Source organism: Acomys russatus, chromosome 28 (assembly GCF_903995435.1).
Source record: "Acomys russatus chromosome 28, mAcoRus1.1, whole genome shotgun sequence".
In the NCBI taxonomy this organism is placed as follows: Eukaryota; Metazoa; Chordata; class Mammalia; order Rodentia; family Muridae; genus Acomys; species Acomys russatus.
In genome coordinates, this window is record NC_067164.1 from 23,773,347 (window position 1) to 23,797,334 (window position 23,988).

The 23,988-nt window shown below is 43.7% G+C and overlaps 1 protein-coding gene across 2 annotated transcripts in view; it reads left to right on the forward strand.

Annotated features, from left to right (window-relative positions):
* Gpat3 (glycerol-3-phosphate acyltransferase 3) overlaps positions 1–23,988 on the forward strand; it is a 55,598-nt gene that overhangs the window by 4,663 nt on the left and 26,947 nt on the right. For both annotated transcript variants that reach the window (XM_051170261.1, XM_051170262.1), the window contains one exon: positions 8,160–8,226. In XM_051170261.1, the coding sequence (XP_051026218.1) occupies positions 8,160–8,226 (67 nt within the window). The remainder of the gene's footprint in view (positions 1–8,159; positions 8,227–23,988) is intronic.

Below are 23,988 nucleotides of genomic sequence, written 5' to 3' on the forward strand. Positions count from 1 at the left end.
GACATATTCCCTGTCACCAGATGTAGTGGTCATGCCTATAATCTCAGTATTCAAAAGGCTGAGACAAGGCTGCCATAAGTTTGAGGCCAGGTTGAGCTGCAGAGTGAGTGAGATCCTACGTCAAAGGAGGGAAAATCAGAAGACTGGTGAAATGGCATTTGTCACCCAAGCCTGAAGACCTGAGTTTGGTCCCCGGAACCCACATGAGCACGATGGAGTACTCGGGGAAGAGGGGAAGACGACAGGGCACACACATGCTGAGTTGTAGATGCCCTGAGACCTTCTAGCAGATGTTACATTTTATGTGAATAATGACAGCTTTATCCGTCATTTGACAGACCCTTTCCCTCCTTCCTTCTCTCCGGCTTTTCTTTCATTAAGTAGGACAGGATCTCCTTGCAATGTGGCGTTAAGATAGTGATAGATAGCATCGAGTACTCTAGCTTTATTTCTAATTTGAAAAATTGTTACATTTATTTATTTATTTATTGTGTGTATTGCATGTGTACTTCCACTAGTATTTTTTGAGCATCTACTGCATGCTGCCTTCTTTGTTGCAAGGTGTCCCTAGATATGAACACAATGTCTCTGATATGGCAAGCTATTTGAAGACAGGCCTTGAATATTTGGGGTAGAATAAGTTCAGGGAGCCTTTAGTCTCATATACCCCTTAGTGATTTCTAAGGGGTATAGAAGATCCTGCTAGGCAGTATGTATGCCAATGATTAGTTAATAATGGAGGAAGTTGTTCTGGGGATACAAACCGAGAAGTAAAACTTGAGACTGAGGAGGTGTGTGGAGGAGAAATGGGTACTATGTATGAGTTAGAGTTTCCAGCGTCTGTGTGTGTGTGTATGTGTGTGTGTGTGTGTGTGTGTGTGTGTGTGTGTGTGTAGGTTTCATGTGTATCCAACAGGAGTGTAGGTTAAATATTTCAAGGTGCCCCCTGCTCTCAACCGTCCAAGTTAATTTTAGATTAGTGATTAAGGTTGAGAATAGGGAGGGGTTGCTTTTCCAATGGCTTGAGGTTTATGATTGGAAAGAAACCAGGAATAGAAAGAAAACATACAATTATTGACAGGAAGTTAGTGAGAGGGCTGTGGGCCCAGCTCAATAGAGTGCCTAGCCAGCTCAGCTCCAGGTTCTTTGGCGGACCCTAAAAGAAAGGGATTTGTGAGGTGCAAGTTGTTTCCAATAATGCAGGCACAATAAGAAGTATCTTCCCCCCCTCCCTTTTGAGGAATAAAATGGAGGCGTGGACAAGTTCTCTGGTGCTTCTGGATCTGTGGTCTCTGGTGGGGTGCTTTATCACAGCCTTGGCTTCTGAGTGTATGGATTGGGGTGTATCCTATTGAGTTGTTCTGAGGGGGAAACTAGGAGATGAGATGAGATGAAGGTGCTTCTCAGGTGGTTGCTGCTGAGTTGTAATAGAGTTTAAATTGAGACTATAGGACAGACAGCATGTTGTTTGTTCACAGGAGATGAGGATTTGCCGCGTTCACATTGATGGTGAACAGGCACTCAGATGATTCTTCTTGCCTATTGCGTACTCTGTCTCTTTACTCTCTCTTCCATCCACCAGAGATTTTCCATCTTTTGAGAGAGGCCTGCCCATAATTCCCAGGAGGCTATTACCACGTTTCTATAAGAGATGCTCTCTCTGATGTTGGAAATAGAATCGGTGTGCTAGAAGGCCCAAGCTGTTTATAAGAGCAATGACAATAAGAAAAGGTGGCTTTTCATTTATCTTAATTCCACAGGGGTCTGTCATTATTCTTATTGATTCAGGGTGGGATTTCAGTAGCAAGCAGCTATCAGAGGTAGAATTGAGTTTTCAGTGTGAATCTGGAGCCAGAATCTTAAGTCTGCCAATATGATTTAAACTCTGGTAAGAAGCACTCATTTGGCTACAGGTAGCAATAGTCAGCTGTTATTTTTGTAAATCTTACAATTTGAATTTTTAAATTTTATTCATTTTCCTTATCTCCCCATATTTAGGTAATCCTTGAATCTTTTGTGTGTGTGTGTGTGTGTGTGTGTGTGTGTGTGTCTGTTTTGCCTACACACATGTCTTGTTAGGGCATTATATCTCCTGGAACTGAAGTTACAAACAGTTGTACTGGGTACTGGGAATTGAACCTGGGTCCTCTGGAAGAGCAGCCAGTGCTCTTAACTTCTGGGCCATCTCTCCAGCCCTTAATCCTTAAGTCTTTACAGCATAAAACTTAGACATTATAATTGCCTAGGATGAGACCCTTACAGCTCTGCAAGCTTTTGGTTTGTTTTAAAAGTCAGGCTCGAGGGTTGCAGGTGCAGCTCAGTTGATGGAGTGGTCTCCTGGCATGTATAAAGCCCTGAGTTTGATACCTGGCACCACATAGATGGGGTAACCTGGCACGTGCCTATAATCTCAGCACTTGGGAGGCAGAGGCAGGAATACATACATACATACATACATACATACATACACACACACACATACATACATACACACACATACATACATATATATGTAAGTCACTAATAACTATAAAAGAAAAGATGATGAATTTGAGAGGGAGTGGTGGGGGACATGGAAGGTGGGAGATGATGGGGTGAACATAATGTGAATGTGGTATTCGTGTATGAAATTTTCAAAAGGAGAAAAAAAATTAAGGCTATCTTCATCTATACAGCCTGGAAAACTCGAGAGTTGTTTTTGTTTTTGTTTTTTTAAAATGTGGCTTGAAAGTAATTTTAGTGATTTTCCCCCTTTCAGGCTTTAGAAATTAAGTGGTGAGCAGCTTGAAAGATCTATACCTTTTAGCTTTCCTTGAGACTTAGACAGGTGTGGGTGTACAGCAGTAGTGGTTGTTAAAGCTGCTCCTGTGCTTCTGGGTCCTCCTGTCTGAGTGGTCTTGAGGCAGAAGCATTCTGAGACTATACTGAAGAGACTTGGAGTCTCCAGAAGAACTCTACTTCCTCTGTTTTGGGGCTGCCCCACTCGGGTGCACAGGCTGGTAAAAGATAAATAGCTACCTGTCGGGAGATGCACTGATGGTGAGGGAGACTGCTTGTTTTTGGTACCTAAACCAAGTGCGATGTGTGTGTGGAGGAAGGAGCAATCTATCAGAATTGCTTTGTATTCTACCCTCTGGAGGGCACTGGGGTAGTCTCTCTCCTTGAATGCTCCCCCTCATGCCCCACACCCCCACACTGAGGCCTGAAGCTAAGGACTTGCACAAGCTAAGCGAGTGCTCTCTCACATGGAGCTGTCTCCCCATTCCTCATCTTACTTTGTATCTTGAGATGGGAGGTCTCACTAAGTTGCCCAGGCTGGCCTTTCAATCGCCGGAGTTAGTGATTAGTTACTTTAGATAGGCCTGGAACTGATGATTCCTTCTGCTTCAGTCTCCCAAGTAGCTGGCCTTAAAGATCTGTGTCACAGGCCTTGCCTGGCGCTGTAATCTTTACTGTCACCTTTTGGTACTGACCCTCCTAGGAGAGAGGATGAAACAGATGCCCTGAGAGCTTAAAGTCTCAGCTGGGAAACAGGAATACAAATTGCTCCTGACACCAGGGTGCCTGCAATGCTTCTTTGCTTTCAGTGGTGAATAAGCAACAGTAAAAACTGGCTGCCTACTATATGCAGGTTCCCAGGCAGCTGTCGTCTACTACAGGTTCCCAGGCAGCTGTTGTCTACCACAGGTTCCCAGGCAGCTGTTGTCTACCACAGGTTCCTGTTGGCACTGAAGGTCTACTTCTCCATCCTTATAATCTGTATGCCTTGAGCAGTGTTTGTAAGGCAGACCCTTGGCACTCTCACCTGGGGAAACCTTATGTACTCTCAAATGCTCTTTGTGATATGATCTGTCTTGCTCTTTGAAGGATGTGATATTTTATTTGAAGAATGCCACTGTATATGACAAAATATCACAGGCTGAGCAGACCAAGCAGCAGGGGTTTAGTTTCTCAGGGTTCTGGAGACTAGGAAGAGTCTTACATCAGAGAGTCCATAAGACTGGCTTCATTTCTCACTGTGTCTTTAGTCTTCACACATACCCCTGACATATTTTTCTTTCTTGTGTGCATACAAGTGTGTGCATCCTTGTGTGTGAATGTGGGTGCCTTTGTGACATGCATGCAGAGGTGTCAACCTTGGGTGCCAGTCCTTTCTTATGTCTTTGACACAGCGGTTCTTACAGTGTATGCCTGAAGTTAGCCAGCCAGTGACCTTCTGTGGATTCTTCCGTTTCTGCCTTCCAATAATCATGTTGGAGAGCTGGAATTGCAGATGCTTGCCAACACATCTGGCTTTTATGTGGGTTCTTGGGATTTGAACCAAAATCTTCAGACTTGCACAGCAAATATTTTAACCAACTGAATCATCTCCCCAGTTCCGTTCTTGGTATTTCTTTGCATGTCCAAATTTTTTCTTAGAAGACCACTCATCAGATAAGATTAGGGCTCAATTTAAGGGTTTCACTTTAGACTAATCACATTTTTAAAAGAGCTTATCTCTTCTTACTCAGCATGTGAATTCTGGAGGACTCATAGCTAAACTCTTAATTCCTAAAAATGTAGATGTCTTCCATCATTAGTGTGGAATAATTGTCCTAGTAAAGGGATCTTTATATGAAATATAAAATTAGATGACTACAATAGAAAGGAGAGTTCTAATAATAATAATAATTTATCATTCATACAAACTTATTTTATATCATCTTTGGTTTCCTTACAAAATGATAATCGATGCCAAAGCTTTAGGAGAAAACAATGAAAACTAACCTTTAGCTCAGTTGTGTTGGGGGCTGGCCTGATTTTGATGCTAATTAATAAAAAGCCATTACACCTGGGCAGGGCAAATGAGATAGTGTAGGTAAGGTCCAGGGCTTAGAGAGACAGGGAGAACCTTGGGAAGAAGAGAGACCGGAGAAGAGAGGGGAAGAAGGCCGCCATGGGTTAGATGGAAGAGAAGCATGTGGCCGGTGTGGACAGGGATTTGGCCCAGATGAAGAACGTTAGCAAGTATATGGGATTATGGATGGGACGTAGCGTGATAGAAGTTATTAGAAACAGATGGCATGGGATTGGGGCAGGGATCCCATATCCCACTATGGGAAGTAGTTTACAGGATTGAGATCTGCCCTGCCCCAGGTTAACTAAGGCTATTTTAAAATATAACAGGTGTCTGTGTCTTGATTGATTGCTAGCGGGTAATACTGATGTAATAATAATAATAAGTATAGGCATGATAATAAACAATTATTCGGCTGAACTGATAAATTAAAAACAACACAGTTGAGAAAAGACGGGAGTCCAGAGTCCAGTGCCTCCTCCTTGAGTAAGAATAGAACCGATGCAGCCAGATTAAGAGTGAGTTTTACAGAGCTGGGTGTGGTGGCTCATGCCTTTAATCCCAGCACTCAGAAGTCAAGGGCAAGGAGATCACTCTGAGTCTGAGGTCCAGGCCAGCCAAGGCTACACATAGAAACCCTGTCTAAACAAACAAACAAACAAACAAACAAAACAAAACAAGCAAACAAACAAACCACAGTGACAGACCCCTGCCTGGCTCTGTGCACTGTGCACAACCCTGATGGAGTCATACTCCTTGACCTTTCATGCATATTTATTCTTAATCAGTTGTTTTGGTATTATTTGAAAAAAATTAAGTGTTTAATTTCTCTGTTTAACACACACATCTGAACCTTTCTAGTCTCTTTTTGTATATTAATAAATCTATCTTTTTGTCCCTTCGTGGGTAAGCAGAAGTATTTTTTTAAAAATTTGCCTGATTTAATTGTCTCAGAGGGTCCCTGCCGTATCTGCTAACCTAGATCTAGTCCTGGAAGCTTCTAGCCTCCATACAGTCTAATCTAGTCGTAGAATGCTTCAAGCCTCTGAGGCTTAACTGCTGAATAAGGTCACATTTTCTTGTTCTTTCTGAACTCTGGCTGGCTGGTTCAACTCAGCTGTTTGGCTCAAACTCCTCTCCCAGCTGATTGATTCAATCTGGCTTCTCTCAGTTTCCCACTGAATTGCTCTGCTCGGCCTCTAAGCTAACTCCAGCAATCTCTTCTAAACTTCTGGCTCCTTTTCATTCTCTGGCTCTTTTTGCTTCACCTGTGTCTAGCTTGTTCTCTCTTCAGCCTCTCTGTAAGACTCTCCCTGGAAAACTGCCTCTGAATTCCAAAAACTGAACTGCCACAAACTCAGCCCCACTGCGCTGCCTCTCAACCCACTGACACCACCTAACTGCCTGAACAGCACTGACTAGAACTCAGAGATCTGCGTGCTTTTGTCTCCTGAGTGCTGAGGTTAAAGGCGTGTACTACTACACCTGGACCTAAGTTTTTTTTTTTTTTTTTACCTGAAACTTGATCTATACCAAGCTGTCCTTGAACTCAGACATCTGCTTGCCTCCGTCTCCTGGGATTACAGGCCTGTCTGTATTCTCACAGGATCACACTGTCTTTGGATGTGATCCCTTACCAGAGCAGCCATGTTCTGAATTAAAATTCCACTACAGGGTGATTATATCTAGTTATAATTATCTCAGTGCATTTTGCCTCTTGGTTAGGTCTTTCCTTTTCCATTCAGATTAGTCAATTTAAACATTAGTGTCTAGGCTGGGCAGTGATGGCACTGCTAATCTTCTGGGTTTAAGGCCGGCTCGAACTATAGTCTACATAGTGAGTTCCAGGACAGCCAGGGTTAAAAAACCCTGTGTTAAAAAAAAAAAAGGCATTAGTATCTGAATTGTAGCCTTAGATATTATTTTAATTGCTTTTTAAGATAAAGTTATCTATGTATCTATATATGTATGTATGTATTATAAATGTATTATGTATCTATCTATCTGTCTAGATGTATCTATACCTCTCATCTCTATCATCTATGTATACATGTATGTATCTATCTGATATCTATTTATAATCTGTCTATCATCTATGTGCTGCTGAGGACTCAGGGCCTTGAGTGTGCTGGGCATGCACTCTATCACTGAGCTACATCTCTAGCACTTAACTACTAAATTTAAAACTCAAAACCTGACCAACTAAGAGGGGCAGGGTGTGGTATTTGTAGAGTCTTTAAATGCTATGTTGAAAAGAATTCCACATGTATCTTTTTTGTTTGTTTGTTTTGATTTTGTTTTTTGTTTTTTCCTAGACAGGGTTTCTCTGTGTAGCCCTGGCTGTCCTGGAACTCACTCTGTAGACTAGGCTGGCTTTGAACTTACAGGCCTCTGCCTCCCTCATCCTGGTATTAAAGGCCTGTGCCACCACGCCTAGCTCAAGTCGATTTTTTTTTTTTTTTTTTGAGATGGCATTTAAAGACTCTGCAGATACTGTTCCTTTCTTCCCCTTTGGTTGGCTTGGTTTTGGTTGGTTGGGTTTGGGGTTGGTTTGGGTCTGGTTGGCCTTTTCCAACCAGATGCTGTTGAAGTCGCCATCTGCTGTTCCCTTGCAGTGCTTGCTTCACAGTTCTCTTGAGAAGTAGCTTAAGTGTTTACTAGGGCATCATCAGTGACAACTGTAGGAACACACAAAGGACTAGTGGGGCCCCGGCATGGTGGCGCATGCCTTTAATCCCAGAACTCGGGAGGCAGAGGCAGGTGGATCGCTGTGAGTTTGAAAGGACAGCCTGGTCTACAAAGTGAGTCCAGGACATCCAAGACTAACACAGAGAAACCCTGTCTCAAAAAACCAAAAAAAAAAAAAAAAAAAAAGAGAGTATGGAGTAGGGAGACTCTAATGTTGTATGTCTCGAAAAACAAAAACAGACAAAAACAAAACCAACCAAACAAAAAACAAACAACTACTGGTAATCCCACTGGGTGAGAATAAGACCACTACTACAAAGTTTGAGCTGAATTTGAAGCATGCTTTATTAAATACTGGCCAGTTCCATACCCAGGATCCCCAAAGAATGGCTGATAATTATGTTAGTGTGGTGCATATAAAGGCAAAACCCACAAGTCTACGAACTTCCTGTCTTTGTCCAATCGGGAGCAAGCATACATCCTGACACACTTCCTGCCTTCATTCCTCTGGGGGTATCTCCTTAATTCAGACAGTGCCTGGCCTTAGTGTTTGAATTCACTTCTGTGTAAGTGTGTTTCAGTGTTAACATATGTCTGTGGAAGAGTTTCAACGAATGCTTCTTGTTTTGAACAGTGGGCCACATTACGAATTGAAAAAGGAGCCCCGAAGGAGTCAAGTCTTAAAAACTCAGCTTCCGTGGGTAAGTCTTCCTTGTCATGATGATTGTTTATGTCCTCAGACTGAATGGTCTAGAGCCGTCCAACTTGAAGTTGGCATATGCAGAGAGCAATGTCTTCGTAGGCCTCAGGTTATTCAGAATTTTGTCCATAACGTAAAATAACAGCTGCCTGAGTTTTGATAGAGTATTATCAGGGGGATTGGGCAGGACATGTTAGCTCCTGTGTGTTCTTCCACGTGTTATTTTTATCTCCAAAGACTACATTTGGAGAGGGTACTCATGGCTTTAACGATGTCAGGGCTTAGCCATGCATCATGGCTCCCAGCACTTGGGGAGGCAGAGGCAGGTGGATCTCTGTGAGTTCGATGACAGCCTTGTTACAGAGTCCTACAAGCTAGTCATCTTATTTATGTATGATAATAATGGGCATGGCGCAGTCTCCCGTGGTTCTATGTGCTCACTACTTGTTTACTTGGTTTTGTGTATTTTTTGGGGGGCGTGGTTGTTGTCTTTGTTACATTTTCCAGCTGCTGTAGATTATATGAGCATCTTAATTATTCAGTATTACACAATTAGAATTTCTATGTTTTATACATATATAATTGCTATTTGAGCTTTCTAATCTTTACGTTGGAAACTTTGTTAACATAAGCATTGGTTGTTGTTATTGTCATCATTATTATTATCATTATTATTGTTATTATGATTATGATTATTACTATTATTATTTTGATGTTTCCAAAACAAGGTTTCTCTGTAGTCCTAGCTGTCTTGGAACTCTCTCTGTAGACCAGGGTGGCCTTGAACTCAGAGATCTGCCTGCCTCTGCCTCCACTGCCTGGCATGGTAATTATTTTTTTTAATCTTAGCTTTTGACTTGTCTTTCAGCTTTGTTTGTGTATATGTTTTGATGGTATCTGTAAATTCTTTGTTTTACTTTGATCATTTACATTGTAATTTTGAGATGCATGATTTTTTTCAGGAGAGTGGGTTGGGGGCTGTCAGTTTTTTTTTTTTAATCACTATAACAAGACACGTTGTGGGCTTCTCTGTTGAGGTGCAAGAGCAGGGTGCAGCACTCAGCTCTGAGAGGATCCCCTGCTGGATGGTGGAGCCCATGGGGTATGTGGAGCAGGAAGCCTCTCCCTGCTGGATGATGGAGCCCATGGGGATATGTGGAGTAGGAAGCCTCTTCCTGCTGGATGATGGAGCCCATGGGGATATGTGGAGTAGGAAGCCTCTCCCTGCTGGATGATGGAGCCCATGGGGATATGTGGAGCAGGAAGCCTCTCCCTGCTGGATGATGGAGCCCATGGGGATATGTGGAGTAGGAAGCCTCTCCCTGCTGGATGATGGAGCCCATGGGGGATATGTGGAGTAGGAAGCCTCTCCCTGCTGGATGATGGAGCCCATGGAGATATGTGGAGTAGGAAGCCTCTCCCTGCTGGATGATGGAGTACATGGGGTGCATGGAGCAGGAAGCCTCTCCCTTTGTGAGACAGAAGCAGACAATGACTCAGGGGTCATTCATACCTACGGGTACTGTCACACACAGGACTGCAGGAGAAGCATTGCCTTCATCTCTTCCCAGCGAGGCACCCTGATGACCCAGGGATTCATTCTAGGCCCCACTCATTCAGGTCCACCACAGTTTGGCACGGCCACACTGAGGGTCAGCCCACTAACGTGAGCCTTTGAGGTTTATGCTTAAGCCACAGCAGAATCTAATTGGAGTAGCCAGGAGTTAGAACTTAGAAGATGAGGTTCTTGCAGGCTTTCATTTTAAGTTCTCCTTTTGCCCCCTTTTTTGTTTTTCAAGACAGAGTTTTCTCTGTATGGCCTTGGCTGTCCTGGACTTGCTTCTGTAGCTGAGGCTGGCCTCGAACTCACAGAGGTCTGCCTGCCTCTGCCTGCCTCTGAGTGCTGGGATTAAAGGCATGTGCCACAAGCCCAGCTTCATTCTAACTTGTAACCAGAGCTTCTTGAAGTATGTCCCTTAGAAAATGTTTTACTGCTGAAGGCTTATTGACCATACTGTACAAAAATACAGGCTGGAGAGATGGCTCAGTGGTTAGAAGCAAGTACGTGACCCACATTCGGGTCCCAGCACCCATGCTGGGGGGTTCACCTGTGGCTCCAGCTTTAGGGAGATCTGAAACCTCTGGCCTCACTCATGAGTATATACCACATATAGACACATGATGAAAACTAATTAAGAAAAGGAATACAAAACGTTTAAGCAATGAGATGGTTATGTACACCTTTAATACCAGCAGAGGCTTGTGGGTATCTAAGTTCAAGGCCAGCCTGATCTATAGAGCTAGACAGCCAGGTCTACACAGAGAGACCCTTTCTGAAACAAAACAAAACAAAATGTTAAAAAACCAAAAAAACAAAACAAAACAAAACAAAACAAAAAAAACCCCAAAATAAAACAAAACTCCACAACTCTTGTCTGGGGAAGGACTGTATCTGATTGATAGAGCATAACTTCATATTTGAAGATCTACATTAAACTTCTGATGCCCCAAGTCCCCAGGAACAACAAATAGTCACTTCAGACACTAGGTTCATAGGAAGTCAAAGTTTCTAAGAGTAGTGACTAAGCAACAATAAAGAAACAGGCCACTATGTTGATCAAAAGGCTAAACTTTTGAGTGTTTTCCCTCACCTGCCCTCTGTCGTCTCTGATGGAGCATTTGATCCAGCCTTGGCATCTATAACCCAAACCCTTTCTCCTCTGACTCAGTACTGAAGCTGGTCAGGTGCTTCGTAGGAAGAAGTTTATCATCTGAAGGATTGTACACGAGGGATTGTGTACAAACTGAGCTGTCGATCTTAGTTGGTAACGTGCTTGCCTGGCATCCAGGAAGCTGAGACTTTGATCCCTAACACCACACAAACTAAGGGAGCTGGGGGGTATGTTGTGATCCAGAGAAAGGACAGATGCTAACGGTGTCATCCTTGACTAGAGTTTGAGGCTAGCCTGGGGTACATGAGACCCTCAAAGAAAAGGAAAAGAGTGGGAGAAAGTATGTCATAATTTAGAGGAAGACTGTGCCTGTGAAAGTTGTTATATTTAATTCAGAATGGCTGTCCTTTAGCCTGTAAAGTCAGAATAAGCTTTCCAAGTTTTTCAAACATCTATGATATTTAATCTTTGTATGGGATGCTAAGTTCATCAAAATATGGTGTCTGTTGGGAGACAGCCATCCAATAGGTCTCTGTGACAGGTGCTAAAATAGGTGAATACAGAACAGGCAATATAAGAGGCGTGCGATGTTCTGTGATGCATTTGTGTCTGCATTAATCCATGTTAATCCACAGTGGCGTGCTGTGTGCCTCTGCCCCACTTCTGACTCTGTGCTTAGGAAGCCTGGACTTTTGGGGTGTGTGCTGTGTTGATCCGTCCAGTGTTTGGAGTCCTTAGGGAAATAGTGTCACAATCCTAGACAGACAGTAGAGGGTGATGAAACCCTCTGAGCTCTCCGTGTGCCTGGCTGGCGCAATCTTCCGTCTGTTGGGGCATCAGGTCTCTGGACTGGAGCCAACAGAAACACAAGGCAGTGTGGAGCCAGCCAGCTCAGGCAAGGGTCACAGGCAGGCCCTGGGCAGCGTGTTTTCTGACCTGCCTCTGAATCACACAGTTCTCATAATACATTCGGAGGGCTGGAGAGACACAGATCCCCTAGGAGGCTGAGGAGGGATGATAGCTGTTTATCTTTCGCGCACTCACACTTAATGAAACACATATATTTCATAACACATCAGGTCTGTCTACCAGTGAAGTGCTTTTCAAATTTTTATTTCCTCTATGCTTTTGTTATAGAAGCCATCCGAGAGTGAACCTAGGAGAATACTATCTTAAGGAGAAGTAATTCTTTTACTGTCTTATATTCATTCTCCTTGCTGGCTGTAGAAGGTGGCGTCATTGATCCAGGCTCAATATATGCTCACATCTGTGAGGTTAGAGGCTTTTTCTTCATGGTTAACCTATAGGTGAAGGTTAACCCTTCAAGTAACTGTCATACAGCTGTTCAGTTGGTGGGAATATAACTGCTCTTTTACTATTAGTCTTCCCGGGATCACATGACCTCGCTACAAACACGCTGAGGAGAAAGGGCAAGACAGAGAAGGAATGCTGATGTCCCCTCTGTCACTTTTTATCACTCAGGCCACAGGACTATCATTTTAATATGTTATAAACAGTGCAAGGCTTTTAGGACTTTGAAAACATTATTATTTTTCTTAATATAAAGATAGGGTCTCCTTGTGTATCCATGGCTGGCTGGCCTCAGCTTCCCTCCTCTCTGCCTTCTGAGTCCTGGGGTTAAAAGTGTGTGCCACCTCACCTGGCAGCCAAGAAGAGTGGTTGGCTTCACTCTGGGTACTTAATTGAATCCATTATAATGATAGGCTTCAATTGGTCTTTTTGGATTACTGTAATTTCTTGTGGCGTTTAGTGGCAACTGGTGATTTATAGTATAAGTGTGTTATGACACTAGATCAGGATACTAGAATGGTTCCCAACCCACAGTCAGCTGGTATGAAGAAAGGGCACTGATTCGAGAGTGCGTCATGCAGGGCAAGACCTGTACACGGATGGAGCTGGGCACAGTCATCTGGCCATGCTCCTGAACCTGTTTCCGGCCTTACTCGAAACTGTTTGCTGTGTGGAGTGCATGTGGCTTCCACAGCTCCAGCTGGCATGACATAGGAAGATTTTGGGTTACCTAGCCGACTGTTATTTTAGCTCACTGCTTTGTTTCTCCTGTGCTTTGCATCTCAGACCCCACAGCCTCTGGGCCCATCTAAGCTAAGCACTCAGCAGAACAAAGCACTAGAGTGAAACTAATGTGCTACAGACAGAAGTTTGTTCAGAGAGAATGCGGGTTGCCTAACATTTTCTTCCGGAATTCTTTCTATGAGGTATTTGACTAATCATATTGGTAGCCTGTATACACTGGTTATGATGACATTAATCATCTATTAAATTCACAGAAAGTGTGGGATAATATTTTGTCAACAGAAATTTGAGAAATTTCAGTTGTTACTGAGTTGTTTTTGATAGTCTGTCCACATGCCCTCTCCACCCCCCAGGTCCTAATGATCAAACTCAGGTTTCATGTATGTTCAAGTGCTGTACCATTGTGCTATACCCTAGCCCAAATTGTCTGCGGGGAATAATGCATTTAATGGAGTTATATGATTTATGAAATAGTGACACTGTCTAGCTGTTGTATAGAACATACCAACCTAGTTAGGTTCTAGAAGATGTGTTTGTTACACCTTGTGACTGTGACAAAAATACCTGAGATAATCAACTTAATAAAGACAAAGGTTTGTCTTGCTTCACAATGTTATGGTTGCTGAGCCCCATTGCTTAGGATGTGTAGGTCATAGCACATTATGGTGGGACCATTTAACAAGGTGAGGGCTTGTTTGTGTTGCACAGGAAACAAAAGGAGAGGAGAGATGGAGAGGGGCTAGTGTCTCAGTGTGTCCTCCAAGTGTCCTCCAGGGTCAATGTTCCTTCTATCAGGCCTTACCTCCTGATTCTACCATGTCCCAATAACACGTATGCTGACGTTCAAGCCAGTGAGAAGTGGCCCTCTAAGGGACATCTTGTTCAGCTATAGCAGGGGATGAGTTGAGTTTTGTTTTTTTATAATGGCCAGATGTCTATCTGTTTTTTATCAGTGTTTTCCTCTTGAGCAGGTGCTGGCTATGGTGATGACCAGTCCAAATATGCACAAAAGTAATAGTACTGATGGACATGGTGGCTCACATCTGTAATCCCAGCACTCTGGGAGGCAGAGGCAGGCGGATCTCTGTGAGTTCGAGGCCAGGATAGTCTACAAAGTGAGTCCAGGACAGCCAAGGCTACACAGGGAGACCCTCTTGAAATTGCCCATCCCCCTGCCGCAAAGAAGAGTAATAAAATACCACTGTTGCCTTTATTTGTTTGTTTTGGTTTTGGTCCTTGAGATAGTCTCACTATGTAGTCCTGGTTGGCTTGGAACTCAGTATGGGGGACAACTCCCATCTTCATCTCACAGAGATCCATCCATCTGCCTCCGCCTCCCACAAGGCATTTAATCCTAGCACCTGGGAGGCAGAGACAGGAGGATCTCAGGCCAGTCTGCTTTACAGAGTGAGTTCCAGGCCAGCCAGAGATTACAGTGAGACCCTGTCTCTTGCTCATATAGTCTTTCTATTCCTCTTTCTTCCTCAATGTTTCTTGAGCCCAGGAGGATATAATAAAGATATCCCATTTACAGCTGTCATTTATTCTCTGGACCTTGACCAGTTATGAGTCTTTGCAGTCACCATTGACCATTGCAAAGTGAACCCTTTCTGATCAAAGCTGATAGAGCGCCAATCTATGGTAGAATAAGTTTAGTTGTTTACAAAGCAATTTGATAGGCATACCATGTTCACTCATCTCATTATACCTTAATATCCATTAAGACACAGCAATATTTGCATTGGTTAATTGAAAGCCCTTTTACAACTGAAGTTCAGTCACAGTTTGAAAAATGGTTACTAACTTTATTTTGGTTGTTGTTGTTGTTGTTGTTTTACTGTGTAGTTCCTGCCTGGCCTGGAACTCAGATTCGCTTGCACCTGCTATTCTTTTAATTGAAAATATGAAAGGTTTCTTTTTGGAGGCAGGAATACCACATGTTACCATTTTTTATTTCAAGTAAAATAAAAATAAATTTAATAATAAGTAGTCTTGCTGGGTGGTGGTGGCATACACCTTTAATCGCAGCATTTGGGAGTCAGAGACAGGTGAATTGCTGTGAGTTCAAGGCCAGCCTGGTTTACAGAGCAAGTCTAGGACAACTAAAGCTGTTACACAGAGGGAAAAAAAAAAAGGCGTGAGAAAGTTATTAAGTTGCTATCTTAAATTTTTTTTTTTTCCTAGACAGGGTTTCTCTGTGTAGTCCTGGCTGTCCTAGAACTTGCTCTGTAGACCAGGCTGGCCTTGAACTCACAGAGATCTGCCTGCCTCTGCCTCCTGAGTGCTAGGATTAAAGGTGTACACCACCACTGCCTGATGTTGCTGTCTATTTTTACACACACACACACACACACACACACACACACACACACACACACACACGGTTTTATTTTGTTTTCTGAGACAGGGTCTCATGGAGCCGAGGTTGACCTTGAAGCCCTCCCTGTCTTCTACCTAAAGATACAAGTGTGTGCAGCTCTATCCGCACTGACAGATGTTTGATTCTTTCATTTGCTTGCTTGTTTGAAAACCACCCATTTGCTGTCTGCATTTATGAGCAGTAAAAGGCTCAGGCAACTACTCTGGTGAGCAGCTTGCTGACACTTATGTCTTAGTTTGATTCTCTGTTGCTGTAACAAAACACCTTGAGGAGAAGCAAGTCCGGGAGGAAGGGTTTTTCTCACCTTATACTGAAGGAAGTCAGGGCAGAAATTCAAGCAGGAATCTGGAGGCAGGAACTACTGAAACACAGCTTCCAAGCAGCTATGATGGCTACCGCCTGCTTGCTTGTCTGTAAAACCCAGGACTACTTGCCTAGAAGTGGCACCACGCAAGAAAATGCCCCACAAATGTGTCTATAGAGCAGTCTGATGTAGGCATGTCTCAGTGAGGTTCCGTCTTCTCAGATGAAGGTTTGTGTCGTGTTGACAAACCAGCACAAGCTACAACACTGAGGGAAGCTGAAAGTTGTTCTTGAACTCACAAACCACGGCCTGGTAAGAAATGAAGCTATTTATACTCTAAGTGTAGGTGTCCTGGGCGACTGAAGCAAGTGTAGGCAAACGTGGAAACGCCCTATCTTCCTGTCAGCAGCAACGTTCATTTGCAGTCTCTTGTTTTAGTGCTGTGCAACAGCTGGAGCGAGTCAAACGGACTTACGCCAAGAGAACAAAGTAGACATGTCTCAACAGTGTTAAGAAAAAGGAAAATGTATACTATGGTCACATTTCTCTAAAACTCCCTGCCATTGGGGCTGATAAGGTGTTGCTCAGCGGGAGAATGCTTGCTCAGTATGTGAGAACCCTTGAGAGGGGTTGTGGTCTTTTTTTCTTTTCCCTTTCTTTCTTTCTTTCTTTCTTTCTTTCTTTCTTTCTTTCTTTCTTTCTTTCTTTCTTTTCCCTGAGACAGGGTTTCTTTATGTAACTCTGCCTGTCCTGGAACCCACTATGTACACCAGCCTGGGATTAAAGGTATATGTCACCATGCCCAGCATGGGGACCCTTAAGTTTAAATCAAAGCAACATAAACACACACACACACACAGACACACACAGATACACATGTTAAAATTTACCACTGTGTAGGATAAATGTGCATGGAGATGATAAATACTGCAAGAGAGCTGTCTTCCAGGAAGGAGGTGGCCAGGTAGGGATTTACCTTTTTCTGTAACGGTATCTGAAGTTGGCCTGGGATGTTGCTCAGCTGGTAGAAGGCTTGTCCAGCATGAAGGCCTGGGCTCAGTCCCCAGCCACAACAGACTTGGCAGTGCATGCCTTCCCCTGCTGAGACACCAAATCCTTGGCCCTCATCTTGGATCAGGAATCTGACCAATGAAGCTAGGTAGTCTTACAGGAATGGAAGTGAGGTGCCTGTGTCAGGGGGTGTGATTGCATTGTGACCTCCTTCAAAACACACCTTCCATTAGCCTGATTGGCATTTAGAATTTAAACCTGCGCAACAAAGGTGCTGCTGACAGAAATGCATTACTTTAGGAAGTTGGGCTTGTGAACCTCCACACTGTAGATGATTTAGACTGGATGACTGGGTGATTCTTTGTTGTGGCGAGCAGTCTCCTGCTTGTAAGATGCTTAGCAGCAATCCTGTGCAATGCCCAACAGTAGTGGATACCCACCTGGCAGCTAGGAATGTGTGCCCAGTGCCGATCCTCCTGTGTCCATCCTGCTTGTCAGCTGCCACATGTACAATAGGGCATTCAGGTATTCGTACACAGCATTGTTAGCGTGGCTAGTTTTTGTGTCCTGCAGGACTTGGTTTCCAATTTTCAGTGGCTGGTTTGGGGAAGGGAGGGGATGCTAGGACAGTGGGTGGAAGAGGAAAGGCTAGGAGCGGCATGCTAATGGAGAACACTGATAGAGGATGCAAGCCCTTTCCAATGCTGTCTCATAGCCCACCAGTCTCAGCCTGCAGCCAAGGATCTGCTTAGCTTTAGAGGAGATGAGAGGTGCACACATCTCTGCCTTATTCCTTTCTGGATGTCTGTGTCTGCTGGCCCCACTCTCATCGTTCAAAAGCTTTGCTCCCAATACTGTGCACATTATTTATATGAAAGAAGTCTTACTAGCCCTCACTTTCTCAATGAGGAACCAGAGGAAATTCAGCAACTTGATCCAGATCACACCCCAAGTCAAGGCTCTGAAAAGGAATCCCAATTTGTCCATTTTAGACCCCCTCCCAACACACATACCCCTCCCCCCGAAGACTCCTGCCGTTCTCTTTTCTCTGGCCAGCACTCCTTCTCACCCAGCTGTTTGAGGTGACTTTTCTACAAGCGGCACCTCCTTCCTCTACGTTTGTCGCTGCGATCCAACAAGAAGAGCTCGTTTGCTGCCAACTCCTCTCCATGTTTAGTATGTACTGCTGGGAATCCATGACAAACGCACTGTCTTTTGATACACCAAGGGAAGGTTTGGTGACTGGAGTCCCTGCGTAGCTTCAGAATATAGCTGATGACCTTTCATCTAGCCCTAGGGGATAGGGAATGCAATAGTTTCACCATGACCAGGGCAACGTAGTTTCTTTGGGCTCACTGTTTCAGAGGGCTGAAAGTCCGTCATAGCAGGGAGGTGTGGCAGTGAGTGGCAGGCATCCTATCTTGAACAGCAGTTGTGAAACAGAGTCAACTGAAAGGGGGCAAAGTTTTAAACTCGCAGCCCAGCCCCAGTGATGCACTTCCTCCAGCAAAATGGTCCTTCTGCGAGCTTTCCTGTACAGGGCCGCCAACTGGGGACCAATTGTTCAAATGCCTGAGCTTATGGGAGGGGGCATCTCTTATGCAAACTACATGAAAACTAATCGCTACAGCAATTCTTTGTAGCCAATGGTCTAATTAATCATACCTGTTGAATGCGGCTGCCACGAATCTCCAATGAAGAGGGTTCAAAGAGCTTGCTGTGTTGCCAAACACACACAGGCACTGGGAGGGAGCCACACCCCATCCCATAGGATGGCCATGGCCATGCTTGAGATCCTTCTGGACCTCTGCCTTGTGTGTTTCTTCATCCGGGTGTTCATGTATAGTCTTTAAGATATTCCTTTAGCAGTCACAGGGTAAGCAGAGCATTACCTTGGGTTCTAGCAGCCATTCTTACAGATTGATGAGCCCAAGAAGGGATTGATTTGGGGATATCCCTAGTATAGCTTCTTGATTAGAAGGACCAGGGGCTTCAGGATTGATATGGTCACTGGAAGTGGTTCTGTGAGTCCCAACTCGTCTTAACCACTTGCATCTTTGACTCCATGGCTTCAGTTCTAGGACTTGGGGGAAGAAGCAGGCGGATCTCTGTGAATTCCAGGCCAGCTTGGTCTACATAGAATTCCAGGGCTACATAGAAAGATCCTGTCCCAAGATGAATATTTAGAGTTGGGCTGGACATAACCATGACATCTTTAATCCCAGCACTGTCAGGTGGCTTTTTGAGTTTGAGGCCATCTTGGCCAACATAGTGAGTTCAAGGCTGGCCAGAACTTACAGTGAGATCCTGTCTCTAAAAGAAAAAAAAATTTTTTTAAATTTTATAATTGGGGATACTACAAATGTGTATCAAACCATAAAATCTGACATTTTTTTTATTGATTTGATAGCTCATCTGGCAGTGGATATAGTTTCATCCTATGGAATTTCTTGTTTAGTTGAGTTAACTATGTATAAATCAACACAGTTAATGTGGGCTGTGAGCCAGAATAAGAGTAAACTGTGTATTGAGTGAGTTGTTAAGCTGGAATCTTGCCTGTTACTCCAAATGCTTGTTGGTTTCTATGTGGTATTGACTGACAACTGTTTATAGTGGCCACAACCCATTCTGTTCTAATACAGGGTTAATTCCATAAGTAATATTCATATTTGTCTCCATCCTATTTTTTGAGGCATGGTCTCTTCCTGAACTGATCACATCTAGTGTGGCTACCTAGTGAGCTCCAGGGATCTTCACTGGGGTTACAGTCATAGCCTACCCAGCTTTGGGATCTGAACTGAGTCCTCATGCATGGCATCTCCTAGCCCCCATGTGGGACACTCAAGGACTCCACCCTGGTGACCTAATCTACCCCCCAAATGACCCATCTCCAAATACCCTCACATTGGGGATTAGATTTATGGGTATATAACCATTTATTCTTTTTAAATTAATTAATTTATTTTATTTGTGTTGGTGTTTTGCTTGTATGTCTGTCTGTGTGAGGGTGTCAGATCTTGGAGTTATAGACAGTTCAGAGCTGCCATGTGGGTGCTGGGAATTGAACCAGGGTCCTCTGGAAAAGCAGTCAGTGCTCTTAACCACTGAGCCATCTTTGTGCTCCACACCCATTTACTTCTGTGAAAGTAATTTTATCTTGGTCTTGAAAATCAAGGGATACTAGCAGAAAACGACTATTATAAAAAGAGTGTGTGCGTGCGTGCGTGCATGCGTGTGTGTGTGTGTGTGTGTGTGTGTGATGTGAACATATGATATGTGTGTGTGTGGTGTGTATGTTTGATGTATATGTGATATGTGTGTGAACTGTATGTGTGTGGTAGGTTGTTCTCGACCAATCTGTGTAAAAATAGGACTACAGAAGGTACATTTATTGGGGGAAGCATTTGAGTCTTTTCATCCCAAGTGACAGTGCCTACAAAACCCACTCACCATTGCCTTGGAGACACCACTAGTTGATGAGATGTAGCCTGAGTGTTTGGGTCACAATCCTGCAGACAAATGTTTAGTTAGCTCATTTGGAGCAGGCTTTCCTGATGAAGCCCTTGTTCTAGCTTGTCGATGATGTCACCACACAGAGTTTTGGCACATACTTGGTTTCATTGCTTGAGGTTATATTGATAAGTTTGACTTAATTGAAAGTACAATGTAGCTCATTGGATGCTCTTAAATTAACTATGCTTTTTAAACAATACAGGAAACAATAGAATTTGATGTCATCTAGGGGGCTGGGGTGCAGCTAAGTAGCAAAGCATGTGCTTAACATGCAAAAGGACCTGCGTTCCATACTTACTAAAACTAGTTAAAAATACATCTAAGTGGCCATTGAACTGGGAGACTTTGTTTTACCTAATTTACCCCAGGATATGAAACAGGGGACACTGGGGTTGCCTCTCCAGGCTCTTAGTCTTATTGATAAAATAATTTAAGGGTGGATTTAGAAGCTGGAGAGATGGCTCAGTTGTTAAGCTCACTGGCTGCTTTTCCAGAAGATCTGTATTCAATTCCTAGCACCCACAAAGTGGCTCACAAGCGTTGTGATTCCAGTTCTAGGGGCTCTTCTGGCCTCCAAGAGTACCATGTGATTCTCCTCCCCAAAGTATCAGGGTTCTACTTACCCCTTTAAAAAAGAATGGATTTAAATGGGAGCTTGAGTGCAGTTTTTGTTTTGTTTTTGAGAGTTTAAAAGAAAAGCAGCACAGGGCAGAGAAGCTGTAAGTCTCAGCAACTGCTTAGAGGAGGAGAGTGAAGAGGAAAGCCGGAAAACAGCCAGGCTAACTAAGCCAGCATGGATGTCAGATCGGCAGCTACATGGCAGGGAGGAGTGGCTTTATAAAAAAGAGCAAGAAAATGAAATATTGAAGAAGAAGAAGAAGAAGAAGAAGAAGAAGAAGAAGAAGAAGAAGAAGAAGGAGAAGAAGAAGAAACAAAGTATCAGAAAAGAAACAAAGTATCAGAAAAGAAACAGAAGTATCAGAAAGAGAGACAAAGCATCAGAAAAACATTCTTGGGTTCTGGTCAGCATCTAGGAGAAAGAGATGAAAAAAAAAAAAAGAAAAGAAAAGAAAAGAAAAAAATGTATCTTTCTGAGGCAGGACCCAGAAGCATCTCATGGCTGCATACTCTGTAGGGGTTTCAGGGAAGGAGAAGACCATCTCCTTAGAGTAAAAATGATTCCACTGTCTCTTCAGCACGCCTTAAGAGAAGCCGACCTTCCTGGGTAATTCCGTGCCCAGGTGATTGACCTGGCCCAGGGGAGTGTTAGGTAGGTATCCAGGCCAGGCATTCTATTCTCTTGACCAGGAGTACCTCCCAACACCCAAAAGAGTTTACTGATACTCTCACAATGATGCTCGGTTACATAATAAAGAAAGGCTTGCCACAAAATGTCAAAGGAAGAAAAATAGACAGATGTTGGTGAAAAACAAGGCAAAACTAGAACCTAGAAAGATGTCGAAGTTTCTCCAAGATCCTAAAGGCTTAAACATGCAATGCCAGGCTGCTTGACTCAGCCTTCACTGAGACCCATTGCTGCCACGTGTCTCCGCATACCTGGAAATCTTAATCACATGCAATGTAGTGATGTTGGGTGTGCTCTTACATAACTCTTAGCTTCAGTGTGGGGTGGTGCTTACCAGCATCCAAATGTTAATGAGAGCCAGGCAATGTGTCATTGAATTCCATAAGTGTATATGTACAATTAATTTGAGAAAGAGAGTTCTTAAGCACTTCGTGGGATAAAATCATTTGGATGGGCAAACTGATGTTGAACCTTCCTTGCAGATGAACTGGGATTACTGAGTAAACATTTTTAAACTGGGGAAATACTTGTCCGTGAGTATATGTTAGTTTTCAAAAGGAAGGGGCAAATAGGTGGGCATAAGCAGGCAGTTGGAAATTGTGAACTTTGTTAAATAACGAAACACTTCATTTTACTGAATAATTAGAGCTGGAGTGATGCTCAGTTCTTAGGAGTGTGTATTGCTCTCAAAAGTATCTGAGTTTGGGTCTTAGCACCCACATCAGGCACTTCACAAACTCCAGCTTCACGAGGGTCTGGTGACACAGCCCCTACAAGCACTTGAACTCCCATGCGTATACTTACCTACATCACAACTATTTTTTTTAGATATATTTATTTATTAATTATGTATATAGCGCTCTGCCTGCGTGTATACCTGCAGGCCAGAAGAGGACATCCGATCACATTATAGATGGTGTGAGCCACCATATGGTTGCTGGGAATTGAACTCAGGACCCCTGGAAGAGCAGCCAGTGCTCTTAACCTCTGAGCCATCTCTCCAGCCCCTATCACAACTACTTTTGAAACTTTATTTTGTTTTGAAATTGTGTATGTGTGTGTGTGTGTGTGTGTGTGTGTGTGTGTGTGTGTGTGTGTGCGTGTGTGCACGCCTGTATGTAGATATGTGCACATGAGTGCAGGTGCCTTCATAAGCCAGAAGAGGTGAGCAGGGCCCCTGGAGTTGGTGAGTTACAGTACATGGTGAGTACAGTACAGACATGGGTGCTAGAAACTGAACTCCCAGCAAGCATTCGTAACCACTGAGACATCTATCCAGTTCCTTTTCTTTTCTTTTCTTTCTTTTTTTTTTTTTTATTTATAGTTCCTGGTTGTCTTGGTTGGTATAAATTCTCTATGAAAAATGTTAGATTCCTCTGCAGGCTGTATGTGTCTTACAGTGGTGGGGTCACCTGTAGGAGGTGGGCCACTTGTCCCATAGGTCTAGAAAGTAGTGAGCATCGTCAGTTCTTCTTTTCTCTGAGGTTTGTGGCATTTCCTAGTTCTGTTCTCTTTCTGAAGCCTTTCGTAAGATTCCCTCTCCCCCGCCCCTTGCTGCCCTCCAAAAAATAAATATAACAAGAAAAGGAGCCAGTGTCAAAGCAGGCTGAGCGCAGAGAATGTGTGGGCATGCGAGGTGTGCTTCTGTGTTGAGAGAGAGGATCTTGGGCTCGGGAAAGGAGAGCTCAGTGGTTTGGGGCCTAAAGAGATTCCTTGCCCTGTTTCACAGTGGAAAGAAGCCAGTGATGTGTGGATGGCCTGGGGATGGGCGAAACCTCAGGCAGTGTCCTTCCTATTTGTTTATGTGGTAACCTCAGAACAGTGCGAGGGAGAGTCACTCATTCTCCTAGCTCATGTGCAAGGTTTTCCAGCATGTCTTCCTCAGAGCTCTGCTTGTTCCTGACCTTCTATCAGCTGATGAGGAATACTGACTGCCTAGACTATTCCATTTTCAAAAGGCCCCTCTAGGAGCAGAGTGAGTGCACCCTGCCACCTCTAATTTCTCAGAGACAGTGGTGAACAGTATCGGGACTGGGAGGGCTGGGGCATTCAGCCTGTGGGATGAAGTGATTGCTCCTGAGCTCCTGGCATCAGCAGCCTGGACCTGCTCACTGCACCTGGGAAACAGGAGTCAGCTCTGCAGCATCAGATGCAGGGGACAAGAGTGGTAAACTCTGGTGCATTCATAATTCAGCACCTTGAAAAACATACTGTGTGATGAGGACATCATGGAGGAGCGGAATTGTGGGCCTTTATAAAAAGTTAACTTATCACTTGGGAGGCAGAGGCAGGCAGATCACTGTGAGTTCGAGGTCACTCTGGTCTACAAAGCGAGTCTAGGACAGCCAAGGCTACACAGAGAAACTCTGTCTTGAAAAACCAAAACCAAAACCAAAAAAACCCAAAAACCCAACCCCTCCCCCAAAACCAAAAAACCAAAAACCAAAAACAAAAAACCAAACAAACAAAAAAAAAAACTTATTTTGGCAACAGTGCAATAGTGTAGTAAATGACGTTACTTT